Source organism: Trematomus bernacchii, unplaced genomic scaffold, assembly GCF_902827165.1.
Source record: "Trematomus bernacchii unplaced genomic scaffold, fTreBer1.1, whole genome shotgun sequence".
NCBI classification, from domain to species: Eukaryota; Metazoa; Chordata; class Actinopteri; order Perciformes; family Nototheniidae; genus Trematomus; species Trematomus bernacchii.
Window position 1 is genome coordinate 3500276 of NW_022987714.1, and position 13366 is coordinate 3513641.

The 13366-nt window shown below is 40.0% G+C and overlaps 1 protein-coding gene across 1 annotated transcript in view; it reads left to right on the forward strand.

Moving 5' to 3' along the window:
• Positions 1-13366, forward strand: part of sema4ba (sema domain, immunoglobulin domain (Ig), transmembrane domain (TM) and short cytoplasmic domain, (semaphorin) 4Ba) — a 40983-nt gene that overhangs the window by 16640 nt on the left and 10977 nt on the right. The window contains exons 2-3 of the mRNA XM_034141689.1: positions 1596-2000; positions 13064-13224. Of these exons, the coding sequence (XP_033997580.1) occupies positions 1883-2000; positions 13064-13224 (279 nt within the window). The 5' untranslated portion in view covers positions 1596-1882. The remainder of the gene's footprint in view (positions 1-1595; positions 2001-13063; positions 13225-13366) is intronic.

The window sequence follows — 13366 nt, forward strand, 5'->3', positions numbered from 1 at the left end:
GTATTGTGTGTGTCTGTTCTTCCGTAGAAATAACCCATTTCGTGTCTTGTTCTCTTTCCTTTATTATGGCCTTCCTGCTCTTTCAAATGTCATCTTCCCAGCTCAGATTTGAAGATGTCTGTGTTTGCAACAAGCGTCAGACTGCTTATTGACTAAGAGTCAGGAGCCCCTTGATAGAAACCAGAAATAGCTTCCTTTGCTATCTGTTGCTATTGATTGCAATACCTCACATGAAACTGAATCTCCTGCTGGTTGCATTTAATGAGGAGCTCCCTGTGGCAGCTGTAATAGAGCGTTTGCAGTTGTAAGTGGCATGTCTGTATTGAATTCCCCTTCATGCCTCACTACGTCCAGTTAATCAGCGTTATTGGTATGATGGTTGTCTTGTGGCTTTGTTCTCAGGTTTTCTTAAGAATTGTTGTAGACATTGTGGATAAGGGTTTTCTAGTGAAAGCTTAAATGGCAAAGACAGTAAAACATATTTAATTGTGGTGATCTGTATTGATTTATAGAGTGTACAGTAAAACTATGTAAATATTTAACCAATATCCTTTGGCTTTCGAAACGTATCTCCATAAATTCCTCTCTGAACTACGAGCAGGCAGAACTAAAACCCTCTGACCTGTAGGAATCAAGACACTTAAAGTATCTGTGAGTATAATGAACAAACACAATCTCACCATTAAGTAATGTAAACTAAAGTTCAACTAAGGAGAACTGTGGGCGAGAAACTCTAAACTGTAATTCCTGTAATATGAGTTTACAGGGGTGTCACCCCTTTTCATTGTTTTGCAAGCTTTAACAGAGATTTATCAATAAATCTCTCCCGTCTGTTCTCTCCTGCATTGCACAATAGAGCAGGTCCGAGCAGTTCAGATATAGAGATCTGGGAGTGTTAGGTTGTTTGTGAATGTAGCTGACACTATTAAATGAACCTGAACTGAGCATTGTGCTCAAACACGTCACCTATCAAGGCTCATTCATGTAGTATTCTGTTAATGATCACTACACTGATAACACTATAATCCTCTGAACAGAAACAAAAGCAAAACCTCAGATCAGTGTGCTCAGGGGTCAGCTTTAGCCAAATACATGGAGAAAGTACATATGTTGTCCTTTAACACATTTTCCAATGAAATGTTGCATGATTGTTTTGTAGCCTTAATGTTTTTGTTGTCAAGATAGAGACTTTGCCCTGTGTCAATGGCATGTTCTTAAAGAAGTGCTCGTATCATTGAATCACAGCTGTTATTGTACAGGCCGGTGTGTAAAATACACTAATTATAGGTAACCAACGATCAACTAACAATCATTTTAATTATTGATCTGCAATCATGTTTTATTTTATGGAATCTGATATATATTTTTTAAAACCCACAATATAGTTACCTCATTTCTCAAAAGCGACATCTTAAATCGTTTTTGTATGGTTGTTCAAAGTTGCTATTGCGTATGACAGAGAAAATCAGCAAAATAAACAAAAGTCTTAATAACTGTTAAATCACATTATCCACCTGCCTTCCAGGCCAATACAAAACACCAGCAATGTGCTTATACATGACACTAAATTGAATATTGTTTCTTCTTATTCACAGATCTCAGCTGAGACCCGGCGGTGCTGCGTTTGCATGGAGGCTGATCGGTGGAGACTTTCCGTCTTGTTCTGAGGTCACAGATTGTTTTTATAAACCAGCATCACCTTCTGCAGGCCCAAAAGAGTGCCCCGACTCTACCACAGTGCACAGGCTTTACATTGAAGGAGCTTGGAGCTACAGGAAAAGAGAGAGAGAAAATAAACACAGCTTTAAAAAGACGCTCTTCATGAATTCCCCAAAAACCTGAAAGGCAAATACTGCAAGTTGGCTGGCGGTCCTGAGGAGGCATGTGGACAATGAGCATGGCTTGGCTCTGTGTCCCAGCCTACACTGTCCTCCTTGTTGGTTGCTTTCATACAGCTGTCACGGAAGGTGATGTCACTCCACGCCTCGCCTTCTCCTACAGTAAGTTTTATTAACTTCTAAACTATAGAATTACAGATTATATTGCAGTAAGGGTGATGTGAGCTTTAATGGTGCCTGGGGGTCCAGTTTAGGCTTTTTAAGATCCTTCCTCATGAACAGTAGCACTTGGCAAACTTGTTTTTTCTTGAGCTCTTTGGTTAAGCTCCAGTGAATCAAAACAGGTCAAAGGTAAAACTCCATAATCTAGGAATTTGTATATCGCACGAACAGTCAAAAGAAACAGCAGCTATTGAGTAGTTATGGATTATAACAAAGTGTACAACACCCTCTCTAACATCCTGCCTTCAAGACTGATTATGTAATTCCCAGTGGTGTCCCTGTTCATTTAGTCAGTTCAGTGAAACGAATCAATACACTTCATATGTGTCCATTGTAAGAGCTAAAAGGATTTAGGGGAAATGGTGTTTGTCTACAGCATAATGACTTAAAATCCATGTAAATCCGCACTGTGAATGGCAGCTCCATCGGGGTGGCTCTGTCAAGTACCTACAGGTCAGACATAATTACAAAATGAACAGGCCTATTGTGCCCAGACTTACCGAAGGCAGTGTGACGAGTTGTTTTTTCTTATATATCCTAATCTGTTTTTATTTTTTTCTTGCAACATTTTTTTATACCCTCCATCTTCCTCCAAAATAAACAAAAACATTTGTAAATGTTTCCCCTTCGAAATATGTTGGGGATTATGTTCAATTAGACTTTCGTGCTGGTTTTCTGTGCATCAAGATTTTCTGTGCCCTCTTTGTAGATGGTGCCATGGCCACTAGTGCCAAGAAATATCTTTTATCATTACTGAAATGATGTACCAATGACAAGTTGGATTTAAACATGAATTGTGTTTAGAAAAACATGTCAATAGAAAAATGAAACAATATGATGGATTATGAGATCAATGCCGGCTTTCAATGATTAAACTGCGTTTAGTGACTCACGCTCAGGCATCATTAGAGTCTTAATGTCAGGGAGGTTTGCGTTGATTGATCTCTCTTACTAATCTATTATAGACATGGATAACATTTTCAGTATGGTGCTAATTTTGAGCCAGGCAACCTTTCAAGTAGGTCCTCCATCTTTCCTGTCTGAGCCTGTGCATTCCCTCATGTTGGACCTCTATACCAACAGGTAATCTCTCTCACCTGCCAGCCTCAACAAAGCCCGTAGCCCGGGCCCTGGTGGAGCGTTTCTCAATAACACACCATCAATCACTCACTGAAAAGAAGCTTCACGTTCACACTTCTCCCTGTTTTGATGGAAAGATTTGCTTTTAGGGTGTGTGGCCAATGTTAACACCACCATAAAACGTGCAAAACCCCTTTGTCAGAAGCCTATTATACTAGAGGGTATAGATGTGCTATTGATTTAGTATAGCTGAGGCTAAGCAAGGAAGGAGCGAACCATCAGCTTGTTGTAATAGCATTTATGTCGCTGTAACATTAAACACATTGATAAGCTTTGACCTTTCCATGGGGGTGGGGTCATTGAGGAAATAACACAGCTTTAACAACTGAGGTAGTTAGGAGCCAGGGAGTGATTTTATCAGGTAATCTGACCTGGTCTTTACACGGTTAAGTGCTCATAGTAACTTTGAACGTATTCGCAGTGCTGTAAGATGCAATCGGATCTTTTACTGATGTAAAATACCTCACTTGAAAAAGTGAAAATACTCCACTTCAAGTAAAAAAGTATTGAAGTATTATCTACAATCTGCATTTGTATATGTATTTTCCTCATATGTGTGTTAGGTTGCTGTACTGTGAGAACCGGGACATTTCATGAGCTCAAAAAACCTACTTGTGTTTTCAGTTTTGTGACAAAGCATTTCCCATGTGGTCAAAGATGTTTTTTAAATAGTTTCTTGAGCTTAAGAAGTAGGAACATATTCTCAACCCAAAGCATAAGGGAACACTTTATCCTTCAAAACTGCAACAGAAACCAAAGCTACTTAGCTTTAAGCAAATATTGTGGAAAGAGAAGTACAACATTTCCCTCTGAAATATAGTGGACTCAAAGTATAACGCATGTACAAGTTAGTACAAGTAACTGCAATGTATCCTTAAGTGCAATAAATAAGTACTTTGTACATTCCACCTCTGCACTAGCTGTCCGTATATTAAATCGGGCAATTATATCTAAAAAGACTGTACTCCTTGTCAGATTTGACGCTTTAAAGACCGTTTCTTAGGTTTCACATTGTGATTTAAGGCCGATAAAACAAGCTTCATCCTGCTGATGAAGGTAAGCTGGACCTGGTGGTAGAAGATGTCTTTCTGTTTTAAAGGCAGTTCTGCTACACTGCATTTTCCAGCCTCCCTCAGAAGGGCTTTGTCACATTGTGTTTACTGTATCAAAGCAGAATGCAGAGCTGCTGGCCTCAGGGATCTGAACTTTTATACGGCAGAATCCGCCTGGTCTCGTCATGGTTTCTGGTCATCTGTCCTCTCTGGATGCCAGTTAGCTTGACGGTTTCCACGCCTCGGCAGTGTAAGCGGGCGGGAGCTGCTTAACTGCTTCTCATCCTGTAAGACTTTTGGTGGACCGACTTCTCCTCTGCTTCTCTCTTGCTCTCTGTGTCCCCTGGTCCCCGCCTCTGCCTTAATGAAGAGCCTAATCCCCCATGAATAATGAATGGGGATTTGTATGTGTTATGGTGTGAACACTTGTCTGGTTCTCATTATGCGCCTATCAGGACGGATCATGGGTTCAGGGAGTCGAGTCTGCATCTGCTTTTCTCTCCGCTTTTGTTCCAGTCTTTAATGCAGACCATGCTGAATGGCTTTGTGTGTTGGGACACCATTTAAAGGCACACCTTTAAGCCGTTTATGTGCAGCTTGTTGATCCGTGCTGCCCTCAGTTAAACATGCCTGGGGACAGTGCTGCTTTAATTTTATTTACGAGTTATATTCAAAGCCATAATAGAAGCAAAGTCTTTTTTATTATTAAAAGGCCTTCATGTTCGGACCACACAAAACCACTCTCTAGTAATTCAAAATGACAAGATAACAGCTTTTCAATATTGTAGCCACATAGCTGAACAGCAGTTCTTGATGGTGTGAATGCTTCAACACACTTCACTAGATCACTTGTTAAATTCCTATTAAAGTGGAAAGTCATTGTAGCTGTCACAGATATTATTTAATGACTTGTTTGGTTTTTATTGTTTTGCTCAATTGAACAATATATTTGAGTATAGTGGCAAAAGACAGAGACTTATCCGAATTCAACAGAACAATAAGTTAATTATCTACTAATAGTAGAAAACACTTTTTCAACTAAAAATGTAAAGAAAATCCTCTGGATCCACCTTTAACATTTTATTTCTTGCTATGTAAATTAAATATTAAAGTTAATATATCTTTAGATATAGTTTTAGATCACAAATCAGTCAAAACTATTTATTAATAATTGGTTATAAGAAAATATTGGTAGTTTGTTAGCCAAACGTGGATTGCTTACTGCCAAATAAAATAATAAAAGTGTAAAACAGAAAACAAAACCAAACCTACGTTATCCTTCAATTACTCAACCGTTCATTTTGCTACAAAACTGTAATGTAGATTGCATTTGAACAACAAGACAGCTGTTCTTGTTTTAAAGATTCCACCTGTGAAAAATGATATTTATATTCAAACATGCAGTAGTAAATTCAACAGGTGAATATTTAACAATGCTGCACCATGTCTTTTCTAATACTCAGTAATGGGCTGTTCTGTATCTGGAACTGACTGATCCCCATCTCAGTGATTGTTTTCAATCCATCATGAAATGACAGTTCATTGATCCTGATATTGCAGAAATGTAAGACACCCATCCTGTCTAATCCACCAGGGAGTACATTAAACCCTCTCTCACCGCACGCTTATTTTCAAGGTGTTGCGAGGACACTCCGAGTGTAAAGACACACCATGGAGTCGGGTCAGTCAGGTCAGAGTGCTGCTGTACAGACAGAAACATGTCGTGACCTCTTGTACAATCTCTTTGTTCTTGGTGCTCAGCCTTGTTCAGACGAGAGGTTCATGGTGAGTTCCTGATAAACCCACAGCCGCTTTACATTATTGTGGATAATCCGAGGTCAGCTTGTGTTGCTCCCTGACCAAAAGATTGCCCAGTGTCAACCTCCTTCATGGGAAAATGGTCCTTTAGAGCCGAGGTGCAGCCTCTTTTACAAACCACCAGTTTAATAGATTTGGAGGAAGGTGTTTCAACACTTAATTAGCTTCTATCCCCCTCAATAAATTGCAGCTCCAAATCCTGTTATAGCTCTTCCCTGCTGTGTGGATGCGTAATGCACATACTTCATCTCCACTCTTTACAATTTCCTAGGCATTTACAGTATGTGCATGATTTACAATATGACTTTCCAGCCTCTTGTTTCCTGAAGCTGTGTTCAAAATTGCCACCAATCTCAGCATCAGCATGGTGCAATGGAGACAATATCCTGCTAACAAGATGCAGCCTCACCAGGTACCAATACAAACCGCAGGCTCACAGCTTGCCTAATGAATCTCCTGTTGAATTGACCCTCATGGCGTGTTGTCTTAATGCTTTCCAGATGCTTCAGTCTCTGTCCTTCAGCTTCCCAGATTTACTCTCCCACACAATTACCCATTCAGCAGCAGCTCTTAATAGCTGTAGTTTAAAATGGCTTGGGATAATTGAGTGAGTGCTCCGGTGTGGCCTGCTTTCTGTCTTGATGTCACCAGATATCCATGGCGTGGATCTGACGCCCACCCAATGAGATGCATTCACCCTCATTGCAGAGGGTCGTAATCCCTTTTTATGAAAGCAATTGGATTATTAGGGCTCATCTTTTCAATCTAGAAAGTCCTTGAAAAAGTGTCCCTGGTGTCAGTTCACTCTGACTGTGCAGGTTCTTCCTTACAGCATTAACATATAATTTCTTTCCTAATACTTTATTGTCTCAAGTTTACTCTAATTTTGAGTTATCCCAGGTCATCCATCTCACTCTTTTTAATCAACATCACCCCTTCAGGTATTTTTTCCTGTTTTGTATACATAAGATGTGTAAGGATCATAGGGATACATTTCTGAATGCTGGTGCCATGGAAAGACATGAGCTATTTGCTTTAATTAAGGAGGAACCGTTTTCCCTAAAGGAATACCCAAAGACTGTATGGGAATACTTTACCCTCAAAATTATAATTTGTATGTTAATTACTCACTCCATGTTACCATGAATTGTAGTGTTTTTCTGCATGCCTTCATGAAAGATACAAAAAAATAGTCCTGAAGCGTTTATTTAAAAAATACTACTACTCCCGATGTGATATTGTGAAGTCAGATAAACATTACATAGTGTCGTCTCGATTGTCATAGGTTTATTGGTTTAATGATGAAGGTGCAGTTTATGCATCAGTTTATGTTCTTCCCTGCCGGCATTCTTCCTATCATCCTATAGGGATGGACATGTAGGTCATGTTTATGGTCAGACGACTGGACATGGGGCATCTAACGTCCCTTAAAGATGACACATAATGAGTCTAGTACTTGCTCTTGATCTCAATAAAAAGGGGCGGTCATTTATTCCAGGTCATCTACTTCTATTCAGTTATGTGGAGAGTAATTTTCCTCTCCCACAGTACATTTGTTGTGACAGTGTTTTCTTGTAGTTTTGCAGAAAGCAAACCAAACCAGGTGCTTTAAATGAGGTATGCAGTTGTCTGAACTCCTAAACATGCAGCTGTACAAGCTGATAAACCCCTCTTAAGGGGGGCACTGATTGAATCAGCCTGTTATAGCTGCCCTACAAAGGAAGGCACTTAGATCTCTGTCACCAAAGAACAAATTACTCCACAGTTCCCCTCTAGAGGGGATGTTCCACGCTTTTAATTATCCTTCTACTTTTTTTGGACACAGACCGATCAGGAAATCAGCTGAAAAAATGTAGAAGGATTCCTTTAAGCCAAATATAATTAATTTCCCCCTTAATAGATTAGCAAGCCAGTCCGGGCGAGTATTCCAATCCATTTAGCAGGATCATTTGCAGAAATTAGTCCAATTACATAATAATGGCAATGATCTCTTATTGCTTACGGCTGCCAGAGGTTGAACCACTTAGTATGCTGTTTGTGTTCACTTCTAAAAAGGGTCAAAGGAGTGCTCTGAACCAGACAGAGCTGCTCTCTCTGGATCAGAGGTCTCTAAAAGGTGTAAAGTCCTCCAGCTCTGCCTGCTGGCCCCCTCTTTGTGAGGTGTAAACAGAGGGTCCTTTACCTGCTTAACCTTTGACATGCGTTTCAACATCAGTCAGGCAGAGACAGCAGAGTGAACAGGAGTTTAGTTTTTCATTGTCTAAACTAAAGTTACTTAATGCAAGTGAAAAATGAACCATTATTCACCTGCCTTTGAAAGATGACCTAGTCCAAAGTACAAAAAGATAGACATCAATTGTAATTATCTACATGACTATTTTGTTGTTATTTATAATAGTTTATTTGTACGTTCATGTAGATAGTTGCAATTGTATGCACTGATTTTTTATGATATCCACCTCTGAAAGTTGTTAGACATCCCAAATAAAATGGAGATGAATAAAATCGTATTTATGGTGTTCAGAGGAATAGAAATTAATCTTGAACAATTGGTAATAATTTTCCAGAAAATGTACAGATAATCTAGAAACATGACAGACCACTGAGACGTTTGAAGAAGTTCCAGTGAAAAATGTAGACAGCAAGGTCTGTTGATTATCAAATGTCTTTGGTTATTTTAAAGTTAGGCTCCTGTTGAGTTTTTCCAAGTGTAGGGCTAGGGTTATGGAAAGTTTCTATCATTTAAAATGTCCCTCCAAAAAAGGTTATGCAATAATATGTTACTTTAGCCTTGTGGCACCTATTGTCTGAAGTTATCCATTTCTACCTACGTTTTGTCTGTTTATACTTTTGTAATTTGGGTAATATAACCCTTAAACAATTACTAAAAGGTCTCTTGTGACTACGCAAATAAAGTAGTCTTTTTTCCACAACTAACAAAGTTACATACACAGAACTTATATCCTCTATGGTCATTGTGAAAAGACTCATGGCATCCTGAAGCGGTATCTCTCAAACTCTCTTGAATTCTCCCTTACAAGACAAAAATCCAGGTGTACAAGATGGTCTTACAAAGCGAAGATGACCCACTGTGTAGTGTTGCTGTGTGTTGCCTCTCGTCAGGAGTTGACCTGATGGTCACTTGGCTGCCCTCCCTGACAGCCTGTCTCTGTGGCTGCAGCAGATACCAGCTGTTCCTCCTCTCTTAAGTGCTTCCTCTGAACCGTCCTGTCTGGTTCCGCTTGTTTCTGAAACACCACAACATTTCTAGGTCTGCATTGTCATGAATTGGCCCCTAAGGAATCAACCTCAGACAGTCAAACAACAATAGCAGGGTTTCTTCAGAGACTGTGGCATTGGTGGAGAGGAGGGTAGAAGAAGTTCACCAAGGATACACTCATTAGGTTGTGATGTTCTATCGTTTACAGTCTGCACGCTGTTCGAACTCTAGCAGTTATTCTATCTGGGGTTTGTGGTCTCGGGACTGTGTTGCTTCCATTGCTTTAAGCTTATGTATTCAGAGTGTCTACAAATTCAGTTTCTGAAAAATTCCCCAGTGAATCAAGTGTATGTTTGACATATGTTCTTGATAACTGCCTTTAGAGATCATCTCTTACTGGTATGTTCCAAGTCACCATACAATGCTGTATTAATGCCATGAATTACCTCGTAGTTGAGTCAAAAGTTAATATTGTTAAAAGTTGAAGGAGCCAGTCAGCCTGTTCTAAACCCATAATGAATTCTCATGGTATCTCCAACATGAGTAGGACAGGCTTACTGAAGGCTTCTTCCTTAATCACATTAAACCGAAGCTATAACATATTGATTAGAGCAGCTTTAAACCACTTGCTGCAATTTGTCATTTCAAGCCTGATCAGTTCATTGTTTAAGCATACCTTTTTATTGATAAAGAACACAGGCAAATATGTTAAATATACTATTTGACAATAACCTGCCCCTCGGAGGAATAACGCATTGTAAACCAATAAGTATTTAATGAGATAAGATTCATGTTTTCCTGAAATTGTGAATGGAAAGCTTTGTGTGGTTGCAAAAGTCTTCCTGATCTCTTAGGCCCCATTTACACGGGATATCAATATCAAAAAAGTATTCCGTTCACACGGATACGGCTCAATAAACGTGTCCCTTCACACGAGACCGCTTGACCCGCTGGAGACGCTGTAGTACATATGCCGGGCCTGTAAGTGGCGCTGCTGCCGCCACAAAATACACCAAAAGCAGCAAAGAAGACCCCAGAGCATGGTTGCCATGGTTGCCTGGTTGCCCTTCTGTTTATTCTCCGCGGTGGATTTAGCAACATGTAGTTCATGTAGTTCTCCATGTCCACTTGTTGCTGATGGTTGTGGTAGAGGAGCTGTACATTTTGCACTAACATCTGTAGCATGGTCAGTAGCAGTAGCTACTGACCATGCTACAGCAGTGAGCAGCAGAGGTGGGGAGAGGTGGGGCTATGGCTTCATCGTTGTCAGGAAAATGATCGTATAGGACGTACACACGGAGCTGTTTGGCCCCCCAGAGCGTTCCATCCGCAGATCTATCCACCTTGGGACCCGTTATCGTTTTAGGGGTCCGTTTCCGCGGTACCGTTACGGCCTCGTGTGAACGAACGGGCTATACGAAAGAGAAAAGTAGCGGATACAACCCGTTTTGTTCCCGTGTAAACAGCACATTAAATGATACTCAATTAGGGGCCTTGTTGTTTTTCTTCATCACCTGTGGTCGCTAAGTATGACGGTGGTGATCATCTCCGGAGAACATTTGTGTAGATATCCACCCCTGAGAAAACCCCCCAAAGCTTTTGTTTTGGTTCAGGCTTTGGTCTGTGTCTCTCTCTCTCTGTAAATCACCTTTAAAGTTCTGAAGACTCAGTGGGGAAGCAAAAAGGGGAGGGGGGGAGCGCTACCATCTCTCCATTTATCCTGTGATGATGGTGAGAAGGAGCGAGAGTGGGTCCATGTACAGTACCTAGAGCAGAGCCTCTTGTGGTTTTACAGACTGATTTAACTACACTTTGGCTCTCTGTTGCCAAGGTGATGGACTGCTATTAACATGATGTTTTCCCGAGGGAGCGGAAGTCTCAGCCTCCTGTTCCTCCCTGCTGAGGTTACACCAGGTCACACGTACTACAGGGTACAGACCACATAATGTGCTTATTACCAGGTCCATTTAATGACACCTTACTCTATCTGGACTAGTTTTATGCCGGGAAGTGCCATAATTGAAGTTACCACCAGCATGGTTGTTGTAATCCAGTGTGAATCTGCCAAGCCTGAGGATCTTTTGAGTCTTTAAAAGTGAATATTCTTCTTACAAAAGTCAAACTTACTTTGCCTTTATGCAATAATGTGATATGTTTTTGTTGACTTGCAGTTTGGAAGAACAGCGAGTTTTATGTATATTTAGTTTTATGAGGGGCTTTACAAAAAATGATTTGGGGGAAGTTGGAAACAGGAGAGGGTAGTGTGTGTTTTTCTTTTTGCTGAAGGTAAGCTGGTTCTGATTTTGTTTGGAAAAGCAAGTAAGGGATTTTTCTTTTATTATTTTTGTTATGTTAGGCTCTATTGTTCCAATAACATATTGTGGTATAAATCGGGGTATCTTCTTTCTACTATCGTAAAGGATGTGTACTTTCATTATCATTAAATATGATACAATTAAAAGAGTTGAGCAGTCTTTTCAAAAATATTTGGGAGGGGTTTGTTGTTTTTTATTCCAACCCAGAGCAGGTGTCAAGAAAATATTATGATCTCTGGGGAAAGCCTTGCGCTCTTTTTCTTCTTCCTTTTTCTTTAATAAAAACAAATTGTTCAGCTTGCACCCCATCTCAGCCATTTGTGTACCTTCTCTTAGTAAACAGTAAATAATATATAAAAGACAACGTTCCTCTATACAAATCGAATCAAATCATTAAAAATAACAAATATTAGCAGACCTTCCTCAATAACAGTAATGTAGGTCTGTTATTTTCAAGCTCCTGTAATAGAGCTTCAGTGGCTTTAAGTTTCCATCAGCTTGCTGCTTCTGTTTATGCTGGCACGCAATTAAGGCAAGTTGTTCAGGCTGGGCCAGCAGTGAGAGCCTCAGGCTGCTGCAACTCTGAGATACACATGGGCCTTTAAAGCAGTGATTAGGAGGGTGGATGATTTAACCCTTGGCTGCAGCGTTAATGTGGTCAGAGCAAATCATTTACTTACTGTACTGAAATGTTGGGAGATTTCTTTTCATGTTCTATCCTATTTGTCTCTTTCTAATGAGGAGCTGACAGGAGTTAGAACTTAATGTTGCACACACACACACACACACACGGGATCACAGGCATCTGGATTTGATTTGTGGGGTATATTGCATTCTGCATGAGACCCAGATCCTTAGCTGTGCGGTAGATTGCCTGTTGGAGGTATATTGCTCTCCAAAGTCAAAGTCCAGTAACAGTGTGAGTAATGAAACAAACTGAAATGACCTCAGTGTTTATATTCAACAGAAATTAGGTTTCTGGAGCATCCTTGTTGTTTGGAGGTCTGGCAAGTTGGCTGTGCACTTGCAACATCCTTTATTCAAGTTCGACTGGGACCTTAGTTGTACGTCCATCCCAATGTTCTTGTTTACTGTCAGCTCTGTACTGCGTAATGTCTGATGAAGGCCAGAGAAAGGTGCTGAAAAGGTTTCTGAATAGGTAGATGATGGGAAGACGTTTATTGGGTTTATCTTTATTCCAATCCAAACTCGTCAAACCATTTCATAAACAATAAACCACATAATATGTCTTCGAGCTGTGTCATTTTCAATTTTCATCATTTGTCACATGGTGATAATGTGTCTAATTAATTCAGAATATCTAAATCATTTGGTGTGCATTACATTTTATGACCGCACTCAAAACATCAAAATGATTATTTTTTGCATTTCCTCTCTGCAAGAACTTATCGTGGGTGATTCATGAACTAAACCTTATGTCTGTCTGTTTTTGTCCAGATGCGAAGGAGAGGACAACCAGAAGCTTTTCAGTTGCGGGAGTATTCAACTATACCTCCATCCTCCTCAGTAAAGAAGACAACACGCTATATGTCGGCGCTCGGGAGATTCTCTTTGCTCTCAACCTCACGGATATCAGTGCAGACAAGCTACAAAGAAATGTAAGAGCCAAGCTATTGTAAACTGTAGATTAATATACAGTATACACAGTATATTGTATCAATATGAATGGAGTTATAATAAGATCCCAGGGGTACAATACGAATATGGTTATATGAGTATGATTAGATCCCAAAAGTCCAA